A 25,017-nucleotide genomic window follows, 5' to 3' on the forward strand; every position below is an offset into this window, starting at 1 on the left:
CTGTTCAAAGGGACGCGGCCTAACGAATGTTCGTTCTCTGCTTCTGATGTGCTCTGGGGGATTACCCGTACGCGATCGAGGCCTCCGTCGGTGGTGCCCCCGTGTGCTTGGTACGTACTGGAGAGCACGCATGTCACCGATCAGCAATCCGTCATGGGTTTCGCCAGTGATCCTTCGCGTTGAGATGCACCGAGACATGCACGTACTGAACGTGGGTATCGCGGCGCCGTGGGTCTGACACGTCTGTTGTGGTTTGAGGCTTCATCACTGGTCGCCTCTGTGCCTGGTGGCACCAGCCCAGAGCGACAAACCACCGGGGTCGTGCGCCCGGTGTGTTCTACACATCTCACCACTGGGGATCTTCCGTCAGGTCAGTTCTCACTTCGGTGCGTTCGGCGCACCCTGCACACTTCACTGTTGGGGTGTCCCGTCCGTGGCGTTTGGCATGCGCTGAGCAATTCACCACCGCCGTCTCGTGTTCGGCATGTCCTGAGAAGGTCACAGCCCGCTCGCCGCCGGTCTACTCGCCGGCGGCTCTGCCGGGAGTGGCCGGCCTGTCCGTCGGCCCGTCGTGATCGCCCGGTCCGGCCGGCGCCGTCGGCTCGCCCGGCCCGGCCGGGCTGCTCGCGCTCCTCGCCGTCGGTGGCGTGCTGGCTGGCCCAGCGGCCGATTCAGCTCGGCCACGCGCTCGTGCTGGAACCCGCACGGCGTCCTCGCGCGGCGTTGTTGCCCCAGCGGTCGCGGATGGCCGGCGACACAGCGCAGTGGTGCAACAGGAACTCGACGCACTCGAGGTGGCCCTCGGCCGCCGCCACGTGCAGCGCCGTCCGGCCGTCGTAGTCCCGCTCCGACATGTTCATCCCCGACAGCTTGTGCCTGTCGGCCCGAGGCGTGGTCAGCGCGCGTGGGTTACGAGGAGCGGTGACACGGCTACCAACGACCAGTTTTGTCTGCCGGCCGGCGCAAGGTACCTACTAATCGACGAACGCGCCGGAGGGAGGCGTTTCCATTCCGAACAGATTGAGCGTGGTGGTCCACGGTAGTGACCGCACTGGCCGATACAATGAGAGGCCAGGTATTCCAGACATCGACGATACACAGGCGTTGACTCAAGACAGTGACTCCACCGTCACTCTATTCTTCTGTCTGTTGCGAGGCATGGCCATCCATGCTTGTCTATCACACCAACCCGGTAGAAGCAAGTCTAGGTGTACACTTACGAGCACGTTTAGGTGCACGCGCAGAGCTACAGAAGGAAAACAGACGGCGAGCATGCATTCTAGTGGCAGGGCCCTGTTCCTAATAATGAATAAGATCCGTTCGCTACACGCCACGTTGGTAAAAAAAACATTGCAGTTCTACTACCACCATACCTTCTCATGGCGCTAACGTCCCCTGAAGCTGCGGAGAAGAGCAGGTTCACAATGTTGATGCCCTTTGTTTCGTGCTTGTGCCGCCTTGGGTCCTTCTTATCCGTGCTGTACTTTAAGTTATCATATCGGTGGAAGTTGAACATGTTGACCAGCTCCTATCGGCAAGAGGGTACATTCAAACATGGCTGTCGAATGTTTCGAAATTCTCCGCGCACTGCGATCTGTCATTCTTAGGCCGACGAATTTTTTGGACCCGGGTTTAAGTGAACATGACTACAAGCCACGGGGTTTGTGGATGATCTATCCTACTTCGAAGTAGGATCATTCAAAAGCTTTCTGGCTACAATGTGAATACCTAACAGCCACGCATTTTGCTATACTCAGCATTCTCATGTTAGGTATCGAATACCATCGGCTTCTGAAAATATGCTATGGCTCTGACCACAGTGCATTAATCAAAGCCTTAGCATTGCGAGTGCGCGTCATGTGGATATATACATAAACGTTATGGCACCTGACTGGCGTCGTTGACTGCCTGTAAAGCGCCCGCATCTCTTGGCTTCAGTCAGAGCGAGCCAGGGCACACCAGACGCTACGCGGCGTCCTTCCCGTCGCGATCTGGCCTCTCGCGCTCCCACCGGACGACGCCGGGCGCTACTCACGCTGCAGAACTGGATGCCGCGCACGGAGTTGCCGTACATGTCGAGCGGCGGCGACCACAAGCATATGCCCATGACGTTCGGCACCACCAGCATCATACCACCGGAGACGCCCGACTTGGCCGGCAGACCCACCTGGCGGCCGACGGCGACACTACGTCAGCACAGGCCCGGCGGACGATGGCGATGCAGAGCCATGTCAGATGGGGACGGCTGCGCTACAATATCCAATGCGTTTGCGCAGTCACAGTATTGTTGGCTACAAGCGAGACTTAATCGACGTTTCGAGGCATGCGGGGAAGCGGCAGGTCATGGACGAAAAATGTAGCAGTGCGGAGAGGGGGGGGGGGGGCGGGAATATATATTTCATCTGTGTTTTAGTATGTCAATTACCACATACATAGACATGAGCGTAGTGGCACCCACTTAAAAACACGGCCACATATTTATAAAAAGCGTAGGATCATCCCATCGCTTACATCTACAGCTTAGCACACCGAGCTACCCTTACTCGCGTTTAAAACGGGAAGACACCATGGTGACATTCTGACTTGTGAACAGACCGTCGAAACCCACCGGACACGCCCCGGGGTACGCTGTCCTCCCCTCAGCCCGTCCGCCCACAGCGATGCTTCCCACCGGAGCCTGTCCGGACCACAGTGGTACCTTCCGCCGGAGCCTGCCCGGACCACAGCGGTACCTCCCGCCGGAGCCCGTCCGGACCACCGCGGTACCTCCCGCCGGAGCCCGTCCGGACCACAACGGTACCTCCCGCCAGGGCCCGTCCGGACCACCGCGGTACCTTCGCTCGTGGACCCGTCCGAACCGAACGGTACCTTCCACCGGGGCGGTAATGACGGCTGAGGCGCACATCCAGGGGAACGGAAGTCATTTTTGTATTGCGGGAGTATTGATCAAACATCGATTCAGAGGCGATGGAAGGCCTCCCAAGTTGGGAAGGGAGGGAGAGGTGAGAACCAGTTTGATCATTTATTTCCAGCCAAAGGTATATCACCATAGCAGCCAAAGCCATGAGATCAATATTAATCGAATTAAAATTGAGGAGGGGGGGGGGGGGGCGGGGACTCAGACACCGCTGTCCTTTCATCCATCAGCACGCGCCCACGCGCGTGCCCTGGCCAGGAGCCGGCCCGGACCCGAGCAGTGACGGCTCCTCCGCCGGCCGGTGACGGCACTCACGTTGAAGGCGAACTGTCCGCTGTAGTCGTACATGCCGCAGCTGTGCATGAGACTGAGCACGTCGCGCACCGAGTCGGTGGACATGACCTTCTCCTCAGAGGTCGGGCAGATGCCGCCGTTGGCCAGCGTCGCCGCCACCACCGACATGGCGTCGCACGTCGTCTCCATCGAGCAGCACTGGAGCAGCACGGTGAACCAGTGAACATCAAATACCGTAGCGGCACGGTAAGGTAGCACGCTCGACGTTGTTGTGGGGCACTAAAAGCGGCAGAATGGGGACGTATCACAGGATCGATGCAAACTGCAGGACATGCGTGGAGGGCATGCATGAGGGCTGAAGCAGTCTGCGCGGACGCGATATCAGTAACGTATACGAAATAGTCACATATTCTTGCATCCATTTCCTTGCACGTACGCTCCAAGGTGAAGCCATCAACCCGTTCAGTATCGTTAACACAATGAGTTACTGCCGAAACCGCGTATGCAGTAACTGTTGCCATACATGCTAGTCCAGTCGCATTCACAGACCAAATCAATACCGGCACGACCCACGGAGCCCTCAAGCCGGTGCTCACAGCACGAGACGCGCCATTTCCCCTCCCCCGTGCGCTGTTCAATGGGGCGCGCCATTCCCTGTCGCGCGGCGAGGCCGCGCGGCCGGCCGGCGCGCCGGCGCGTGGCGCGCGCTCCTCCGGCATGCCTGGCGCTCGTTCGTCCGGTGCCGGCGCCAGCGCCGCCGCGCTGGCAGCCGGCCGGCGCCGCTGACGACGCGAGCGACGCGGCCATGGGGGGGGGGGGGGCGTGCACGGTCGTGCCGTCCGCGGCGTGCAGGCCGCCATCCGCAGCGCGCAGACGGAAATAGACGGCCGCGGCGGGTGTGAAGGTCGGCCCCGGGGGGCGCCGCCGGCCGCCGCCAGTTCGGGTGATGTGTCCACTCTTTCGTGCTACCGGGGGCGCGGTGACGACTCCGGCTGGCGCGCCGCGGCGAGGAAGCGTTTTGTTGCACCATTGGCATAGCTTGCCTCACCGAATGAAGTCATTGATTCGGATATGGCCGACGGTTTAATTAATTTCACTTCACTGGAGGCCAGTAGGCTCAGGCACCTACTTGGAAGTAGAAGTCCATAACTTCGCGAAGATTGGACTTGGCTGGAAAGCACTTGTTCTCGCGCATGTAGAAGCCGAGGGCGTAGTTGCGATCGGCTGCCTCGCGCTCCGACAGGAACACGGCATTGTTGAAGCCGACGTATTCGTCGCCGGCCAGACGCTGCCAATCAGAAACGGACACGTGTCGGCGGCGACGTGGGTATGATCTTAAAGCAAGCACACCGGAGACTGGTGATCAAAGGTGATGATAGCTTGTTTCACTTGGCAGAGACCGCGGAATGAAATAAAGAAATATTGCTCCACCTACGTTAAGTCAGGCAACACGGTGTGTGGGTCGCTTGGCAATACGCCAATGAGTGCTGGCTGATCAATCTGAAAATGACTTCGAGGAGTGCTTGGGACATCGTTTAGCACAGGTGGAATAATTATTCAGATTATTGCCTCCGTAAATGATTTTACGAGATTAGTTAGCAAGAAGTTGTCATAATCACAGTCAATCTCCGACAACGTAACTTCCACATAGCAGAACAATGACACAAAATAGATTCAGAACATCCGTGAACGCTGCATTAGAAGTCTCCAAAAACGATACAATACGACAGCAAACTCAAAATAGAAATCTCCTTAAAAGCGAGCCGTAATCACAAGCGACATCCCCAATACCGATGTTGTGGAAGTCCACACGAAGGCAACACAGGTCGGCCATTCTCAGTCAGACAACGGCACCACAGGAAAGCAGACTCCCGGTTACAAATAAAAAACTCCAACACTGCAGGACATGTGTGGTCGGACAGCGAACATTAGCTGACATGGGACAAGCTAATCAACGTCGACAGAGAGCCGCGCTGGGAAGTGCGAAGGATGAAGGGAGTGGCCCTAATGGGACTAGCTCCAAACCTCTTCAGACAGCCAAGTGCGGGCATTAGCCTGCACTACAAATGTTTCACAGAAGTCCTAGAGACAAATAGAACTTCTAGCGCGCCACTGGCCGTCCATCTCGATAGTACAGACTGAAGGATGTGTGCCGAGATCGTGAAGCGCAGTGCACCATCGACAGTACACAGCGTCGGTCAGCTGGCCGAAGGTTCGATGCGACCCGCAGCTGTCGGGAACTTCCAGGCTGTGACAAATGCATGGCAACGTGTCACATATCTCCAGGTCCTTCTCAGGATCAGTTTACACCTGACGGCGGCCAGATCAGAAACCGTTGTGAAAAAACAGCAACGCCAGCAACGCGAGGGCGTTTGTTCGCATAATTATTCCGTGTGCGTTTTCAGACGGTGTGAAGTTGCGACCAAGTCTGATCCATGCATCGCTGCATCTATAGCAGGTGGATACGACTACAATTAACACGCGCCCGGGCGACCAGTCAAACACCCTTCACTCGGGTGGGCGGTCAGTTTGATCCCCGCCCCCCTCCCCCCTGAGATCTCCCAAACTAAGACAGCTAGAGACACCAAACTCACAGGGCGTGTTGGTTTGTATGAGAACTCACTTGGATCAAAGTTTGTGGTTCCTAGGTGATGACTTTTGGGTCAAATAGGGCCAGACACAGTCAAAAGCGACCTTGTTTAAACTTTCGAAGGTTACGGTGACCAAAATCATACAAGACTGCTTTGAGTTTTGCATCTGAATGAGCGACAAACATTCCGTTAGGCCGCATCTCCCTAAACCAAAGTGTCGACCTGGGTCATTTTAGGTCAGTGACCTATTTTGACCTCTAGGACGTCCATGGAAGATGTACATGCGGCTCCCGTTATCAATAAATTCGAAATGAGCACCAGAAACTGCCCCATACAACAGACCCCAGAATAATGAAGCAGGTTGGTTTTGGCCTTGGTCTGACCCTCATGCCTGACTCCAGGTCAATGGAATTTGTTCCTCCTAGTTGTGTTGTCTAAGAAAGCACCTCAGTGATCTATGGCTTCGTAACACTTGCATTGAACACATTCGTAACACTTGCATCAGATTGAACGATTTCCTGGAAATTGACTTCGCTGAATCCATGGCCTGACTTTGACCTGCCGTAGGTCAGTCACCTTACGAGAACACCTATATTTTTGACAGCACACGATCTGCTATTCAATTTTCTACAGCCATGCAAAATTTGGCGTGGCTACGCCGCGTCGTTGGGAAAACATTCCGGAAAAAAACTCGGGGGGGGGGGGGGTAACTGACCCCCAGCGCACAATACAGCCAACAACCGTACTTTGATCATAAACGTTTGACCAAACCATTCCCAGCCAAAACTTCACGGGGTGTGCTCCCGACTTTCTGATTACCACAATATATGCTTGCATTTCTTCAATCCCGAGGTCAGTGACGAACTTCCGAGATCCAGGTGTCCCGATAATCCAAATACTTTAGCATGTCACTACCCATGTCCCGTGACAAAGCACCGCGATCCCTGTGACGGGAAAGCACAGCCCCACGCCCCTCGTCTGACTCCGCCACCAACGGGCGCGCCGCGCTGACCCAGCCACGTCGCCTCGGAGCGCACGGCCGGCCGCTGGGCAAGGGCAGGGGGCGGCGTAACGGGCGGCACGCCTCGCTCTTACGCCAGTCACGACCGCCATCGGCCGAGAACGGGGAGGCAAAAGACTTCGACCGCATACAGGACGGCACGCCACGGCGCCCGGCCCGCACGGCTGTGCTCCCCAGCATCGGCCAGCAGGGAGTGACAGATACGAGTGCAGGAGGTGCAGGATCGCAACGCCGCGGCGCTGGCTGCCGGTAATGGCTGGGCGTGGGCGGCACTGGGGCCGTGTTTGGGTCGCCGTAACTCACACAGCCGCTCGACACATGCATTGCGATGCTGACATGCATCGAATACAAAACAAAATTGACTGATAATTTACCCTAATTCAATAATTCCCTGGCTCAGCAGAGCCACGTCGGCTGTTGCCCGATGGCCAAATGTTTAGTCTGGTGTTAGTGACGTTTTTTAAAGGAAAAGCGTTCCGTTCTTTTTTAATTTCTTATTGTGATGCTCGCCGTACATAAGATACCGAATTCCGCGCTGCATTGAGTGCTAACGTTCAAAGCATCATTCGGGTGCGCCAGAAGTAAGAATTTTCCAGAAAGCCTAGAAATGAATGGCAATAGAACAATACACATGTCTAGTTTATGTTAATATCCCGTACATCCGATAATTTCTGCCCTACCCGGGCTTTGCGTCCAGACCTCCACGACCAGTTTGGACACCACTCGTATGCTTGCTAACACATACATCCAATCGCTCGCTCCGAATGTGGTGATGACATTATCGCGTTTGTCTAAGACATCCAACCCGATTTCCGTTCACTTATCTCTCGCACCGTGCGCACGTCCTTTTATCAGCGTTCAGCTCCACGAACATCAGTTCACTCCATGGCTTTCACCTCTACCTCCAGGCCACGAACACCAGTCCACCGCAGCTCCCCGTGCCCCGGTTGACATCAGCCTCCTCCTCGTCCAGCTGCAGCTCCCCGTGCCCCGCCCTCCAGCTCCAGCCGCAGCTCCCGTGGCCCTCCCTCCAGCTGCAGCTCCAGCTCCAGCTGCAGCTTCTCGTGCTCCAGCCTCTAGCTCCAGCTCTAGCTCCCGTGCTCCTTTCCCCAGCTCTCGTGCCCGGCCTTTAGCCCCAGCCCCAGCCCCAGCCCCAGCCCCAGCCCCAGCCCCAGCTCCAGCTCCCGTGCTCCTCCCCCAGCTCCAGCTCCTCGTGCCCCGCCCTCCCAGTTCCCCGCGCCCACCCACCCCCAGCTCCAGCTCCCGTGCCCCGCCTCCCAGCTCCAGCTCCAGCTCCCGTGCCCCGCCTCCCAGCTCCAGCTGCAGCTCCCGTGCCCCGGCCGCCCCCGCGCGACGCGGCGTCCCCAGCCCGGTGAGCGGCGCCTCGATCGATCGGCACCGGCGGCCGCCGCCGGCCGGTGCTCACCAGCGGTCAGCGCGGCTGGTCTGCCACGACAGCACGACCCCGGCGTCGGACTACCCCGGCGACGCGGCGCCGCTCAGGGGTGGACACTGTACACAGAAGACATGGACGTCCCACCGCTCACGTGGTGAAACACACCCTGGGGCGCGGGAGGGATTATGGCCCGTACTGTGGGATGTGGGGTGGGTGCAGCAGGGAGCCATGCTCTGTGGAAAATGGACGTTTGATGTAGGGATCACATGAGAGTGAGGTTCATATGATCCTTCGGACATCCACCGGAAGTGAAAGATCTCCACAAGCAACCGTACTCGTCACCGTCGGAGTGGCATCAAATGTAACTGCGTTACCAGTATCAATTTGGTTCGCTATGTTGCCATGGGGATGCCGGGAACACTGCACCTATTGCACGATAGCCAATAATCGATGCGATCCGTGGAGCAATGAGTACCGCCTAGATAAACCGAGTAATCATGCCATGAATAACCCGGGACACCCAGCCAGCCAGGCGCCCGACTGATCGACATCTGGGGGACACGTGGCCACTAAACCAACCACGGCCTGCATCGAACGGCCGCCCGTCTGGGACTTATGGCGCATCGTGCCGTGCCGGCTGTCCGGTTACGAGACGCCTATCCTCGGGCGTCCGCCCTAATGGACGGCGCATTTAATAGGTGCGGTCGAGTATGGTCCGTTTGACAGTTTGGCTATCGGGATGTTGGAGGGTACGAGGTGATACTTGACATCGGCACGCGAGTCTTTATCGGTACTCGTTCTGAGGGTTCACGACTTTAAATATACCGGGTGGTAAACTGGATGAGGAAATATGTTCCACCAATCATTGGAGTACATCACGAAATCGATTGACTTTTCAGCAACATCCACGCGAGTGGATGTAGTCATGCACCCTGGTATCCACGACGATGAGCACTACCGACCACGTGGCGTACTTTTGTAGCATGTCCCAATGACTGCTTGGTGACTTGAACCAGTGTCTCTCGGTACACCGAAGACGGTTATTTTCGACGCAAATACCACAACGGTGAGAATAAGGTTCCCAGAGCACGAAACCGCCTCGCGTTAATTCGAACAGCTTTCATGAGCACCGTTCATCCTCGAGCTGAACACTGAAACGGATTATTTTCAAACAAAGCTGCGCGTGAGCATACACACATAGCACATACGCAGCCGCCTCCGCACAGCAAAAACAAACAACTAAAACAGAACGACACCACCGCCAAGCGCCGAAATCGGCCGCCCCACCTCGTCCCAGCGCGGCGACCACCCCACTCACCGAGAAGTACTGTTTGACGTGGTCGAACCGTTCGGCCAGGTTCATGTCCTTGTGGGCCAGCGTCTGTAACAGCGAGCAGACGATGATGGCGCCGGCGTTGATCATGGGGTTGTGCGGCTTCTTGTTGTGGTCGAGCACCAGCTCGTTGAACATGCGACCGCTGGGCTCCTGGCCGACGTACTGGTGCACCAGCTCCTGGCCCAGCTCGTCCAGCACCAGACCGTACGTCAGCGGCTTGCTGACGGCACAGACGACGCGGCAGCGGGGTCAGTGGCGCTGGGGTGGCGGGCGGCGCACTGACCAGCATCAACGAGCGCTACGGCTCGCGCAGCGGCGCCGCCGGAACACCGTGTTGCTGGGGTTATGTTCGGCAGCTGTCAAGCCCGACGAGGAACAGAAGCCACGTAGCCGGACGGCTTAGCGGCCAGCACTGACAAAGCCCCGAAATGGGCAATGCTGAAATATTTATTGCGCACTTACTAATGCGTGAAGATCCATGGCCATGTCAGTCAACCACAAACAAGGTGCAGAGGGCAGTGAGTACAACGGCAATAAATCACCAACTGCACTGGAGCACGATGGTCTGTGTGAGTAACCGCACACTGCACAAATGACAACAGCTTGTTTGCGGGTTTGGCAGAGCCCCAGGCATAGAATGAACTGGACAGCGAGCCCCCGCGCAGGTGACAGCAGCCCGTATAGCTGTAGGCGACTGTTCCTGAAACTGACAATGACCCACCCAGAACTGACAAAACTGACACCTGAAACTGACAGTAACCCACCCAACCGACTGGGCCACACAGCGCCACACGGGCTCGGGTCGGCAGCGGGGACGCCATCAATTTGCCGCAGGCAGCGGCCAGTGGCAGGCACTACGTGCGACAGCGGCGGCCAGAGAGGGCGGCGCCCCACCTGATGGACTGGACGGTGAAGGGCACGGCCACGTCCCCGATGCAGTAGCGCTGGCCGTCCACCGTGCACACGGACACGCCCCAGTAGTTGGGCTCGACGCGGGCCAGCTGCGGGATGTAGGAGGCCACCTGGTGGCGGGCGGCACGCGGTCAGGGGCCGGCACGGCACGGCACGGTACGGCATGGAACAGCACGACACGGCACGGCACGACACGACACGACACGACACGACACGGCACGGCACGGCACAGCATGGCACGGCACGGCACGGCATGGCACGGCACGGCACGGCACGGCACGGCACGGCACGGCACGGCATAGCATAACACGGCGGGACACGCCAGTACACATAGCGGAGTCAAGGGGCGTCGACGCATGAGATCGGGAAAAGAGTTTGCTGGGGGATATAATTCTCTAATCACGTATGCTAAGAAGGATATAATTCACATTCACAGTTACGTAAGTTATTCAGTGCATTGGCGAGGGACATTATTCACATAGATAAGACAGTAGTATTGACCTTATTCCTCGGAGAAAAACCAGGAGAATGGAGACATAGTTGGGTTGATATTTCGGCAACACGCCTTTATCGAAACACTGTTTCGATAAAGCCTTTAAAGCCTTTGAAGCCTCGAAACAACATGCCTTTATCGAAACACCGTTTCGATACAGGCATATTGCCGAAATATCAACCCAACTATGTCTCAATTCTGCTGGTTTTTCTCCGAGGAATAAGGCTAATACTAATGTCTCATCAGTTAACGTTCTCATGTAATTCAATAATCCACACAGTGCGTCGACGACTAAGCAAATATGGTGGGTCTACCCTACCCAGCCCTTTGTATCAACGTCAGAGCCTGCCCTGTGCATCACGTATGGTGGAAGGGCAACCTACGGCCCGGAAATCAGGGTCCGGACAGCCGGTATGCGCGGCGAGCAGCTGCAGGTAGAACGACTCATCAGACCAGGACTACCAGTCGTTGCTTCACCCATCACCAGACTATCCGACAGGCGTGGAGCCAAACTAACAGGCATAACTGACGGCGATACCGCGCATCAGTTCACTGTTGTGTGAGAACAAGTGTGTGCCCCGGCCTGTCAGCGGTAGATTACACATTGCTCTTAAAGCCTCAAACCCGAATACTTTAATAAGGTGAATTTCTGTGATCAGCGTCCCCGATAAGCAGTGCTTTTTGTGTGAGCCCTGGTCCAGCCACCCAGTTGGGAAATCCCGGGTCGGCGTCAGAATGTTGCGGCGAAGGTCGACGAACCATAATGCTCGACACAGTTCATCCTGCCCTCTGACATCACCTGGCCTTAAGCTAGGCCGCTGACACTCACTATAGCCCATCCTAGTCAGGGGTCAATGAAGAGTGCCCAAAGCGGCTCCAGCACCACGTATGGGTAAATCCAAAAGCGGACACTCCAGCTGAGCTGCCGGAAAGATGAGAACTTTTGGAGGGTAAGGAAGGATTATTTTCGAAAAAGCTTAAATACTTGCTCGTAAACTCACGGCTACCAGACCGATTTTGTGCTTGCTTTTAAGATAAACTCTGTGTCTGATTTGGAAAACACGGTCTTCATGACGACGTCTGCCCTGCAATGATTAACAAAACATGAACTGATCAAAAATGACGCGAAATCTAGCCTTCCAATGCTTATATAATAAAAATCTACCTTTTCTTGCACAACCCAACGTTGCGACTAAGAGGCAGCATCACGCCAAGCCACGCCACACTACGTCACGTCACGTCACGTCACGTCACGCAACGTCACGTCACGTCACGTCACGTCACGCCACGTGACGACACGTCGCGTCGTGTCAAGACAGAATACATGACGTCACGTCAGGCCACGACAGCACCGCACCATATCACGCCAGACCACATCAGACAGGGGCAGCTCCACATCACATCAAGTCACGGCAGCTCATCGCATGACATCAGTGCACTGTACTCTGGTGCCCAGCGCATAGCGTCCGTTGGAGCGTCAGCCCCTCGGGTACACGGCTACTCGAGCTGTCGTTCAGCCGGTCTCTCGGGTCCTCAAAACGAAGTAGCATCGAAACTATTCTCGGCCTCCGCTCGCGTCAGAGACTTTGCGAAAATAGTGTCTTGCTCAACCCGGCCTACAAAGGGCACCCACCACCGTTAATCCCTCCGTCTCTCAGCCAGAGTTTCGTAATTCAAGGGACGTAGCCGTAGTCCCCGCCAGAGAGGATCCAGATGCGCGCTGCATTTAGAAGCGTCTCCGTAGTGGCGCGGAACCTCTGGAGCCAACGGAAAATCCCAATAAGCCGGTAGATTTTCGGTATCAGAAACGTTCGCTCGGACTGGGGCTTAGGTGGCCCGGACATATCTGTGTTTCAATGTGATTCACAAAGGCAGCGTAGACGCCTACGCAGACGCAGATCGACTCAACACTCCGAGGACAAGTGCGAGACGAACTTGGATTGGGTTGACTCTAGAGCGACGCGGTCCGAACGTTATCCCGCACAGCACCACCAACAATCGTTAAAACAGACCCACCAGGTTCAGACTGACTGGGGAGCCAGCGCGCTTCGACACTCGTGCCACACGTAATGGGTCGTTGCTCTGTCAGCTCAGGCTCATACACATACCTTGGCAAGGTGAGTCGCAAGGTCTCAGACAAGCATGCAAACAAACAAACATGTGAAAACACTGGAAATTATCTGATGGCTGTGATAGGTACAAGGGTAATTCGGCCAATAGCCACCAACATCACGACCATACGACATAACCGGACATGGAATGAAGTGTAGGTAATTAATCCGAATTAAACATCAATACTGAGCAATACCAGCATTGCGACCATGCAATTCACTGTTCGTGCCACACCTATTCCAAACTAAAAGACTTGCACTCTATAACAATAGAAACAAAACACAAACGCCATGACAGAAACACATCGTACTGCTAATGAGCTCTGCTGACGACGTGTTTTTCATGGGGTGATATCGTCGACGACGTAACAAAACGTTAAAGACTGTAAACAGGATGTCGCGCGAGAACGTGCACCGGTTGGCGCGCGTGCAACCAAGGCGCCGACGAACCACCGGTTGGCCGCCACTGGTTATCTAGCAGGTACCAGACACCGCTCCCCGTTCGCGGTCCACGTGCCGAGCGTCGCCTCAGAGGGCCGACACTCAGTCCCACTTATCCATCTGCCACGCGTCCGGACCGGACGTCGAAGCTCTCACTCACTCACCTCGCCGTCCTACAGCCGGCAGCCGGGGCACACAGAGGGACGTCAGCCACGCCGCACTGAACGCGCGCCGCGTGGCCCCTTCTCCGAACAACCCCACACCCACCCACATGTGTGTCGGTCCAAGAGGGGACAATGGGCGCGGCCGACCCCGCTACGTCCAAAATACCCCCGCAGCACAGGGGCCAAACGACACGCCACCGCGCCATCGTTCTCCCTGTGCGCGGCCGTGCAGAGCCACCACGGACTTCCGTTACGGCGGAGCATTTGCCCGCGGATAAGGAAGATTACAGCGTGCACAGCTGTTGAGTGCTAATATAACACCCTGACCAAAGACATCCCTCAAATAGCGGTGGTAGCGACATGGGAGAAGGACGCGCCACATATGGTGAGAACAGCGTACTGGTCAGGCAAAAGCACGGAACCATCGGAGCGCAGGCAGATGGCATGGTGGGGCGCGGTGTGGTGGCACGAGACAAGTGACGTCCAGACGCCTGTCGGAGCGGCGGCTGGTGAGCGGGACTGTCGGGCCGACGGGGCGGCGGCCGCGGCCGACAGCTCACCTTGCCGCCGGGCGACGTCTTGCAGTGCCAGTAGATGGCCTCCACGTCGCGGCAGAAGTTGGTGAAGTCGGGGATGACGAAGCGCTGCCGCATGGCGCGCGAGATCACGTGAATGTTGCCCGTCACCAGCCTACGACAGAACGGACGCCGATCAGGCTGGGCGGCGGCCGCGAGGGCTGCGGAGCCGGCAAGAGCGTGACCACGACGGGCCAGGGCGGGTCAGCCGTCAACACGGACGCACCAGGCGGCCGGGTGAGACGCAGAGGACTGCGCAGCGCGCCGCTCACCGTCTGAACGTGGGCAGATCGAGCACCTGGCTCTCCGGGCTGTGCACGTCGGGCAGGTTCTCCCGCTCCAGGAACACCTTGTGCAGGCTGTCGTTCATCTCCTGCAGGCGGCGGTCGTTCTTGCGCAGCCCGGTCTCCCGCAGGGCCTGCAGCACGCCGCCAGTCACACCTCCGCCGGGGGGGGGGGGGGGGGGGGGCGAGCGGGCCGGGGGCGCCGGCGCAGCGCGACGCGCCGGTCGCATTGTGATGTGGATAGCGCTCTCTCTGCAGCGGCGCTCCAGCAACACACAGCCGGTGCCCAGCGCGGAGAGACTATAGCTTTGAAACACGGAGTGTGTTCATTAATGAGCATTCCCTAGGATAATGAGCCAGCGAGCGGGCAATTGGGCGCAGTCCAATAGTTTCAGGGTCAATTTAGACACGCAAGAATGGAAAACAATGCTGCTACTCTAGCACGACACTCACGGCCAGAAATTTGCCGATCTGAATCGTCTTGCCGTCCTTAGAGAACATGTAGAATATGTTGTCCTCCAGCATATCGTAGGCCTCGCGCTGTTCTGCGGGACTGGAACAGGTCGACACAAGCGTCACCACAACCAACGAGGTGACCGCCCCGTCCGTGCATCACGCGCCCGCCTACTCGTTGATGGCCAGCAGCAGCCATTACCACGGCGATCAGGACAGCGATATGGGGCAGTAAGGGCATACCGCGATATCTGTCAGTGCATCGAAAGGAACCCAGCACGACATGCAATTAGTTATGTAATACGAATACCAAATAATGAGCAGTTGCGCGCCCCCGTATGCACCTGCCGTCATATGCGGCCGGTTGTAAGCAAACGCGCAGCCCGAGCGACGCGTGCCACATCGTGTGTTACGCATGAAAAAACACGACGGTGTGGACTGTGGGCGTCACTGCATGCTTACGGGTTGGATGGGGTGGCGGCTGAGGCCGAAATGTTTATTTGAGTCCACTCAATGCCCTTCTGAGCTCCCTCCCAACGCATATGAGCGAAACAGGGTATACTGGGGGCCTTTAAATGCGAGTGTCTGGACTGCTGGCACGTTAGATACCTAAATGTGTCACTTTCAATATCATCATCACATACCATCATCATCACTATCATAGAAGCTTCAGAAAGGAAGTCAGTCCTCAGCATTAAAACGATTTCGGAAGTGACCAAAATTAATTTTGACATCAGGAGTGCTCATCAAGGTGACTGAAATCCGGAGAGAAACAATGACTAGGGAGAGACTTAAACTGTACTGACTCAGCTTCCCTCCGCGACCTATTTTAGAAAGTGACACCTCTGGTGCGGACAGCTTTGGGTACTGGCATCGAGAAGGACACATAGCAAGGCAGCCAGCAGTTTATGCATCACTAACATCACTTACGAAATCACGCCGGAAAAGCGAGATCACATACAAAACTGCTTACATCTGTTTAAGTCCGTTTTCGTGCGGTGTTAACCCAGCAGCTAACACCAATCACCAACACGAATACAAACGTTTGGTACTTTGCACCTAACGTTTATTTAGCTACCTTTTGTTGATGATTTCATCGTCAATCTCGTCGGCGGGGGCAAATACTTGGTTCTTCCACGAGCCCTGGGGCTTATCCTGAAACGAAACCAACGTCAAATCAATACAGGCGGTTGGTCGGTCCCGAGGAACGGGAGGATGTTGCTGAGTCCCGCCCCCACACCGCATTGTAAGAGGAGGACGCTGGTCCTCTCACGCAGGACGCGAGTGTATCCACTGACGTCAACGCCATGGAAACCCTGGAAGGACCACAGACGACGTTACACTTTTCCCTGGAGGCAGATGGCGGTATCTTTTGACTGATATCAACTTAACCCACGAGCATGTAAAGTCACGTACTTAACAAAAACGTAGTTCTAACCACATCGCTTCACCCGACCGGAGAAGTCGACCGCACGACACCGCAAGACGACGGAAGTAACAACCGTAGATCACGAACAGAGAACTTTGAGTTTTTGTGTAATACATTAGGTCTGGAATCAGCAACGAGGTCAGTCTTGTGCTGTGGAAGGTGGTACGACAATGAGGGCCGGCAAGGGTGGAGGCATTCTGAGCCCTTTATTATGGCTTGGTTATCGAACAACGTTCTTCCACGCCCGATTCGGCCACTATATGAATTATGATCAACTTTGGCTGAATGTGCAGGTGTCTTGTGGTTAAACATACGTAAGGTCAAATACGAACATTTTGTTTCCGCCTCGCCTCGCCTCGCCTCTCCGCGCCGCGCTGCGCCGCCCAACCCCGCCCCACCCCGCCCAAACCTCGCCCCGCCCCGCCCCGCCTCCTACCCCGTCTGCCCCGCCGTTCCTGCTAGAGTGAGAGGCAGGCGACGTCATATAGCCTAAACACCTGACGGCTACGAACATGTGGTTTTACTGCTGACTCGACCCAGTGCCATGACATTAATGACCAGGCGCCAAAAGACTTCGGGTGATACGGTTACGATGCTATTTCATCAGTCATCATCACAATGTACCAGGAATTACTGCGAGTACAAATGAGAAATGAGTCTGACACAGGGCACTTCTTACATGTTTGCCAAGTGCATTCCACAGCATCACGTTTCGCGTCCTATTACTTACATTTACATCATGTGGCATATTTCCAGGATTTAACTGCACAGAGAGCTTCATAGAACTGTGTGGTGCATCACCGCGGAACGAATTTCCCGGTCGCATGCACGCTTGTTTACCAGAGTTTCAGCCTATGTTCAATAGCCCCGGATTCTATGTTGCCGCATCAGTGGTCAAGTGTGATCATTGCCTATCACGTTTGCCCTATCCGATGGAGCGTGAGGTGCAATGGGTGCAGCCTAAAAAGTACATTACCACCCAGACACAAACCCATCAGCACGACCGGTGGTTTCAATGGCTAGACAGTGTTCCCATCTGCGGTAATTCACCCTCCCGCGGAGACCGCCGTGGCAGTTAATGACGCAATGCTGGGAACTTTTGTAATCGAATTACAAGTTTACCTAGTCCAGTGCATGCAATGCTTCTTTATCGCTATCACGACGATACGATTCGCTTGCCGGCGAACTCCTTGCTTCTGATATTGCGCAATCCCAAGCAGAACGTTCTGCGGCTCGGCCGGGCGGTGACAGGAGATATCTATACTGGGACTCACCGATCGCATGATGTTAAAACCATACGTTTGACGCATGACTTAATTGCGAGTACGGGTCGATTAAGACCGAAGAACACCGATAAGGAAACAAGAGCAATTACTTGCGGCAAACGAGCAACGACAAACCATGCACTTCTTCCGTGCTCACGCCTTTTTCTGTGATAAAAGTATGTCAGTTATAAAAAAAACGATCCACAAGCGATGCGACGCCCGGTTTAGCAGTCCCCAGTGCCCCCAGTTCAGGTCTGGTGACCGATCTCCGCCTGTCACTGCGGCAGTTATCTCCCTGTCAGCCGGTGCGCGCCACCGGTGGCCGGCGCCAAGTGAGCCCGGACGGCCGGGGAGCCGCGCAGCTGTGGCGCAGGCACGGCCGGACCGGCCGGCCGCCACGCCCGGCACCGGCCTGACCGCGCAGCGCGGCGCCGGCCGCCCCGCCAGACGGGATGGGTGAGGCCTCCGGCCCGGGAGGGCGGCGGCCGCACCGACACCAGCACCGATAGCGAGGCGCGGGTGCAGACGAAATCCCTCGAATATCTGCCACGCCCTGGGGTGATCTGGAGTCTGACACACATTTGTTTGTTCTCGTATAACTAGAATAAGACGACGGTACCCAAACACGCAACACTAAACGCACCATGTAAGGGCGGTATGCCTCCATTTGTCGAAATTTTGCCAAGTGATCCTCCCATAAGGCTAGGTAAGTTCTTCGCCACTCCCCCCCCCCCCCCCCCTCCCGTCACAACGGACATTAAACCGAATCGCCCACCGCACAACTTGCGACGTAGCGTCAGCACGTTCTAAGCCAAGCGGGGGTTTTCGAATGGGACAGGTGACAATCAAGGCTATTGGAATTTATTTCGTAATTTATGTAATCGACATCGCAATGTAATATCCACGGGCGTAGCAAATGTTTTCTTGGGGAAGGGAGGGAAGGAGACAAAATCGAGTAAGAATGCATAACGGCAACTTTTTACTTTTTATCAGAAGCCATCTATGCTAAAAAAGAAAAAGGCAGGCTTCCCCACCTGCTTGGCTGCCCCCCTGATAGAAATGCGTTTTTCAAGAGTCGATGCCAACAAGCAGTTACAACATTGTTTAACAAATGCTTGCCTCATCCGATCCCGGAAAATGTAACAATGTACATCTTTTATGCCGAAAAATTCAATTCCCAGCACATCTGTCAGCCTCCCTTCATTCGTTTGGTCAACAAAATGGCCGTTCACAGCTAGTTTATAACACAATCCCCGAATTAGCAGCTCACAGGGTTTCTACCATCGCATTTTTACGCACGCGCTAAAAAACTGCATCGTAAATGTTCATCGCTTTGCACTTCAAAACATTCAGGAAGCTCCCCAGCAAGTTGGATTGACACTGATAAGATTGGTCAGATTTCTCCGCGCATCTTTCAGGAATTTCTGGCAGAAATTTCCCTAAAAGTTAACGGTCAGAAGCTTTTCTTAGGAAGCCTTCAAAGAGACGCCCTTATATGTAGTCAATATCGACAAGTAAAATCTTCCGATTAATCCCGTCCTTTCAGAGAATCTCCCGGATTCACCTGACTTACGCACTCAGCATATAACTATGCATGTCACTATCGCACCCAATAATAATGAGCGCGGGACGATGAGAACGGGATCTTTGAGCAAACGCGTGGGCTTTTGCAGGTACCAGTGACACCCAGCAATTAAGTGTAGTTGAATATGCCTGTGATGATATGTAGATCAGAAGAACGCTCAGCGACTTACGGTCGAATCTCACCATTTGGAGATTAAACACTGCAAATGATGGTGAACGCCACCAACGAACGGTATCAAATCAGAAGCACTTTCTGTCAAGCGTTAGATCGATGAGTGCGAAACATGGCTGAAAAAGACAAACTGCACGTCAAGTATGGAACGGAGGAGAGGCCTTCATCAGTAATGTTACCATTCCAGTACACTATTATCTATGTAACGCGGCTAACACTTCTATGCCCGATTTTATGTGACCGCACACGCCATCTAGGAGAAATAACGGATGCGAAAAAACCACATGAGAACAAACCGAATGAATGCTGGCGACACATGAGGGAAGAGGCAGAGGAGCGTCCTCTACGGCGACTTACATTGACGTCTGAGAGACTGTGGCACCTCCTGGCGTGGCGGAGTGGAGGCAGCGGCGGCGGCGGCGGCGGAGGGTGGGCCGCACCGCCGGCCGCTCGGCTCGGCGTGCCGGGCGCGCTGGCGGGCAGCCGGCGTGGCCCGGCGCCGGCCGGCGACAGCGCACGGTGCTGTCGCAGCACGCGGAGGACGGCGTGCGAACGCTGCAGCATGGTGAAGTGCCACTGACTCGCGTCTCGTCGGGCACGCGCGTCGCGTCACCGCCGACGGCGCAGCGGACGGTCGGAAGTGGTGCACTCCCGGTCGGCCGGCGAACACTGGCCGCCGCGAGTCTCACCGTGCCGCGCAGTCGGTCGCGTGACGCGATCGCCCGAGGCCGAAATAGCCGAGCTCGCGTCGGGAGCGCCGCGTCAGTCCGCAGCCGGCCGCGCCGCGCGGTGCCCACCGTCTGCCGGCTGCGTCAGGGCTGCGCGTGGGCGCCGTGCCGCGCGGGTCGATGCCGCCTCAGACGGTGGGTGTGTCCAGTGACGTCATGGTGACGTCGACCCTGGATCGCCACGCGGGGACGGGCGGTGCAGTGGCGGTCAGCAGAACGACCGGAAGGCGTGGGAGTTTGATATCTCGGAGAAACCGTCTGGAAAAAGGCGTGATGTCTCAATGCTCCATAAATGTCTTCCTGCCGACGTTGGCGACATATTCTCAGTGCTGGGAAGGAAGGAGTATTCTCTTTTTATTTCACTTGCTTCCTCCCATGTCCCAAAGTGAAACCAAACAGGATGCTCCCTGACGTGGTGACTAAATGCTTGCCCGATGCCGTGCGACAAAGATCCGTACATTTTTTAGCAATCTCTAGGGCATTTGACTATCATGGGGACCAAATGGAAGCAACGACAGATTGCAGCAGTCAAAAAATCACATTACACGGAGTCGGCAGAGCGCCTTGATCTTGCGCGGCAGTCAGTCTGGTTGGGTATGGCAATGAAGCTTCGTAGACAGCAGCGACACCAATGCACGCGGATAGCAATAAAAGGGGCCGCAGTTGGGGCAGTGGATGCATCACGAAAAGGCAAGAATTGGTGGCTATTGGCTAACGCGTGAAAATGTATCGTTGTCATGAATCTTGAATCTCTCATGACCCAAGTCTTGAATGTTCGTTGTTTGCATCAACCGGAGCACAAAACCGTCGTGCGTAGCAATCGTCATATTTTGGGACACACAGCGGCTCATGTGCGAAGTGCTCCCGACAGACAACCCTCTGCATGAGTTTTGGTCCTCTGCCCATCTATCGTGACAAACTCGTCCATAGACGTAGGAGCGGGGTCCATGGATGCTATACGATGATTACCCACTTTTCAAGAATGCCGAACATCAAACCAGTGACGACGCATGAAAAGGATCGACTTAAACATTGGGTTGCATGCCCACTTTCTGAGATGTTCATTCACCTATCGAACGCCAACCACTCCACACGCGGCCCAACGTCCCGGGGTCGCTCACAGCGTGCACGGGGTTGCACAGGCTTACTGAACAAGTTTTTTGTCGTTACAGCGTCAATTTAAAGGCAACAAGTGGAGGCTGTTCAATATGACAAAACATAAGCCAAAGATGCTGAACCTGTACCAATTGAAGGTTATTTTACACATACCTGACGTCATACAATACTAGCTCTGCTTGCTGTCTTGTTTGTGAACCTTGAACGGCTTCAATCGAACAGGATGAGAGTCGGTAGTTTGCCGAGGTTATCCACGCAGACCCCGCACACACTCAGCACGGCACCCCGCGGTGTAGGGCCTCACGCTGCGGTATCGCATGGACGGGGATTCGGCAGTGAAGGTAGTACGAACGGGCATGGTTTTCCTACGCATTGTTTTCTCAAACATTAAATTATCATTAACTGAGTGGATGCCAGTTTGTATGAGGCACGCGTTAAAAGATCGCCAAGCGTTTGACTATTGTAAACATACCGATATTAGCGGCTAAACTGGGTTCCCGGTCAGGACTCCCTAATGTCTTTGAACTTCAGGTAGGTCGCTAGCCTGTTTAGAAGGAAAAGTTAATCAATTCCACTATGCCCCTTTCGATTAAAAAGGTCTAATGCCTGAGCTTGTTTCGCAAATTAAGAAGTTCATCTTGAAAGCAAGTATAAATACTTGGAATTCACTTTTTATTTAGTGTTTGTGCAGTGTTTCCCTGTTGAAATTGCTTGCCCAGCATTGATGCACATGTACAAATGTCTACCATACAGACAATGAACTTTATGTTCATACTTGTACTGGTATTTCCAAAATATAGACAGGTGACATTGGAATGTGTCCTTGCTGAAATATTAGGTGTAGGTTTACACATGCACTGCAAGTCACTCACAGGCTGCTTTATACTCACAACAGTGCTATGGGTGTCACCAGATGGCTCTTGCTGCTTTTCAGGGGTGGGGCTAATGAAAAGGGGCATGTTCTTCTGTAACAAAGAGCAAATCATGATTCCGATAAGAGGTACTTCAACCTAAAAAAATGCAGTCTACTTGTTATCATCATGTTGGTCCTTTTTATGCTGAAAAGATTGGGCCTGCAAAAATTGTGGCTTTGTTTTTCCAAGACAGTGTCAGTTTTTGTTTCCTGCAAGCAGATGTTCAACCCCATTAAATTCAGGATGACTAACTCTCCATCATGATGTGTGTTCTTGTCAGCCACAGTACTGAAATCTTCAGTGTTAATAAAAGAAATACTTCTGCCAGAAATCTGCTGTATGTAGGTTAGAATCTATGCCAAGGCCAAAGCCTTTTGCAATTATTGTATTGTATAGTAGGAGATATAGTAGGATATATATCTTATAAAGTGTATAGTATAGTAGGAGACAAGCCCTGACTAGAGCAAAATACCAAATTAATTGGAAGAGCATCCACCATCAGCCCCTCATCTAGAATATTTGTTAATGTGCAAGAGACGGTTTCTCCACATTCCTGTGAACTTGGACCGAATTCCAACAATATTGCCTGGTATCTATTGCAGATCTCATGGCTGAAGTGGGCGTGACCCTTGTGCCCCATGGCTACATCTGTACCACAAATTCTGATAAATTTGTCAAACAAATCACACTTCAGTAGATTCAATCCCTTTGGTGTATTGACCTAAAGCACTGGCAGTTGCTAGTCCATGTACTCAGACTCACTCTTCATGCAACCCATTATAGAACTAAGGTTGTGGACCAGTGTTCAAACATAGCAGGTAAGGAGGTGAGGTCCCACTGACAAGAGAAATGCTGAATAAACCAGAATACCATGCAACTCTGTTGGCTTCTTACTGAAACAGACAATATATTTATAAGCTCATTTCCAAGTATTTTAGCTTTGTATGCATGTTGTATGGTTTACAAGACCTAGACAGGTTAGAGATTGTTTGCATCTCAGGTTTAGCTAGCAATCACACCAGCAATATTAGCAGAGCATCATGTTGACTTCTTTGTGTTGCATACATGGTCTGGTATTTGCATTCAGTGTTGCTTTCAGTGTTAAGATAGCCTTTGTTTTTTTCAGATGGGCGATGGAAGTATTGATATTACAGTTCTGTTTTCCAGGGAGGCACAGAATGGAACTTAACTTGCAATTCAGCGATGATGACCTTGAACGTATCACAGCTACAGGAAGTCCAAAACATGAGGCAGGTAGCTATGTGCCAAAGCTTGAGGATGCCAGATGGTACATGAATGAGAAGCCTCTGCTCGAGACCACTGACCGACCCCCGATTGAGCTCCACCACACAGCTAGTAAACTCATCGTCGAAAACCAGCACGAGGAGGCATTGGCGATATACCAGCAGCTGCTGGTGCAACATGTGAAGAACAGCGCCGGCACGCGAGAACTGCTGGACAACTGCGTGCGCTGCCTGCTACAGCTGGGTCGGCCGGCCGAGGCGCTGCCGCTGCTGCAGCGCAGCCGACGGCTGCTGTTGAGTCGGGACCACCTGCTGGTGTGGTCGCAGCTGGCAGCCGATGTGCACGAGCGGCTGCAGCAACCCGAGCTGAGCCTGCCACTGCGCCAAGCCGCCGTGGCCGCCGACGAGCAGAGCCCGCTGGCCTGGCTGGCTTTGGCCAACACGTACCGGGCGCTGACCGAGGCCGGCCACCGCCCGGCGCGCAGCCGCCGCCTCCGGCTCATGGCGCTGCTCTGGGCCGGCGTCGCGCTCGAGGAGGCGGCGCGCGCCGCCCGCTCGTTCGTGGCCGGGGCGGCACGCCGTCGGCTGGCCGAGGTGGACGCCGAGCTGGCGCCGGTGGTGCTCGTGACGGACGAGCTACGGGCGCGGCTCCGGCTGGCGCTGACAGGCGCCGGAGCCGCAGACGACCAGGACGAGTTTGTGGACCGCGGCAGCTCCAAGTTCCACGAGAAAGTGGACGGTGTAGTGCAGTGGGACGTTTCGCTTGAGGAGTTTGAGCGGAAGTGGTTCGACCCGTTTGAAGAGGCGGTAACATTTGATAGCGTTTGATTTGATGAAAGTATCTTGTCTGACACTTCATGGTGTTGTGTGGTATACGTGGATATATTGCCGGGAAAGTATGCCCGGCTTTCCGGACGTTTGGTCCGCAAAGGGTGTTCACCTGACTCAACTGCCTTACAGTGATGCTCCTATTGAAGTTGGTCGGGCTTTTTGAATAGCAGCATGGATCTATTGATACGAGCGCTGAAGGAAGATTTCTGGCATCGTTCTGCTCAGGTTTTTGGACTGATGCTGAAATGGCGCACGTCATATCGTAATGCAAGTGTGTGTGGTATTGAAGCAAACGTATGCCGCCTTTATCATGTGCCAGCGTGATTATAGTACCGACGTTTGCGTTACAATTTTTAATTTAGACTGGTTGTATGAAACCAGACGCGGCTACTGAGTGCGCAGTGCTTTATATCACGCGATGGACGAGACAAATGGTGTCGGCAATCGACATGTTGGCTTTATTGTGTCATTTCGTCAATTCACAAGGTTCTACGAATTGTTAATCCTTCAAAAAAGTGCTATGGAATGTTCCGTTTTTCGTCATTGAACACAAGGTGAGCGTTTCAGTTTTGCGGTACTCGCCCAGACCGCACCGTCTTGTTCTGCGGTGCATATGTTGCAATATACGTTCCACTTAACGCCTACCATTCGCCGCATTCAGGGCTCGGCCCTGCGGGCCCACCAACAGAATGCAAGTAATTGCTTTTGCCTTGCTTGGACTATTGATATGCCGCCGAAAACCGTTA

General features: G+C 54.6%; 1 protein-coding gene across 1 annotated transcript; it reads right to left on the minus strand.

Moving 5' to 3' along the window:
• Window positions 1–61: 61 nt before the first annotated feature.
• On the minus strand, window positions 62–20,228 carry LOC119100060 (glutaminase liver isoform, mitochondrial). The gene is made up of 14 exons (XM_037223175.1): window positions 19,796–20,228; window positions 16,067–16,143; window positions 14,989–15,088; window positions 14,524–14,669; window positions 14,237–14,366; window positions 13,677–13,685; window positions 10,450–10,577; window positions 9,538–9,775; window positions 4,341–4,499; window positions 3,233–3,409; window positions 2,036–2,167; window positions 1,374–1,528; window positions 707–876; window positions 62–117 (listed from the first exon to the last, which is right to left on the minus strand). The coding sequence occupies exons 1-14, from the start codon at window positions 20,000–20,002 to the stop codon at window positions 62–64; spliced, it is 1,884 nt and encodes a 627-aa protein (XP_037079070.1). The 5' UTR covers window positions 20,003–20,228.
• Window positions 20,229–25,017: the final 4,789 nt, after the last annotated feature.

This window comes from Pollicipes pollicipes, unplaced genomic scaffold, assembly GCF_011947565.3.
Source record: "Pollicipes pollicipes isolate AB1234 unplaced genomic scaffold, Ppol_2.1 Scaffold_4881;HRSCAF=5763_pilon_pilon_pilon, whole genome shotgun sequence".
In the NCBI taxonomy this organism is placed as follows: domain Eukaryota; kingdom Metazoa; phylum Arthropoda; class Thecostraca; order Pollicipedomorpha; family Pollicipedidae; genus Pollicipes; species Pollicipes pollicipes.

Bases quoted from the DNA above. Each gene is read 5' to 3' on its own strand.
- LOC119100060 (XM_037223175.1), bottom strand. From the start codon at position 20,002: ATGCTGCAGCGTTCGCACGCCGTCCTCCGCGTGCTGCGACAGCACCGT. The intron at 16,144-19,795 runs GTAAGTCGCCGT...GTTTCGTTTCAG, and splicing joins ACAGTCTCTCAGACGTCAAT to GATAAGCCCCAGGGCTCGTG. The intron at 9,776-10,449 runs GTGGGGCGCCGC...CTGTGCCGTCAG, and splicing joins TTCACCGTCCAGTCCATCAG to CAAGCCGCTGACGTACGGTC.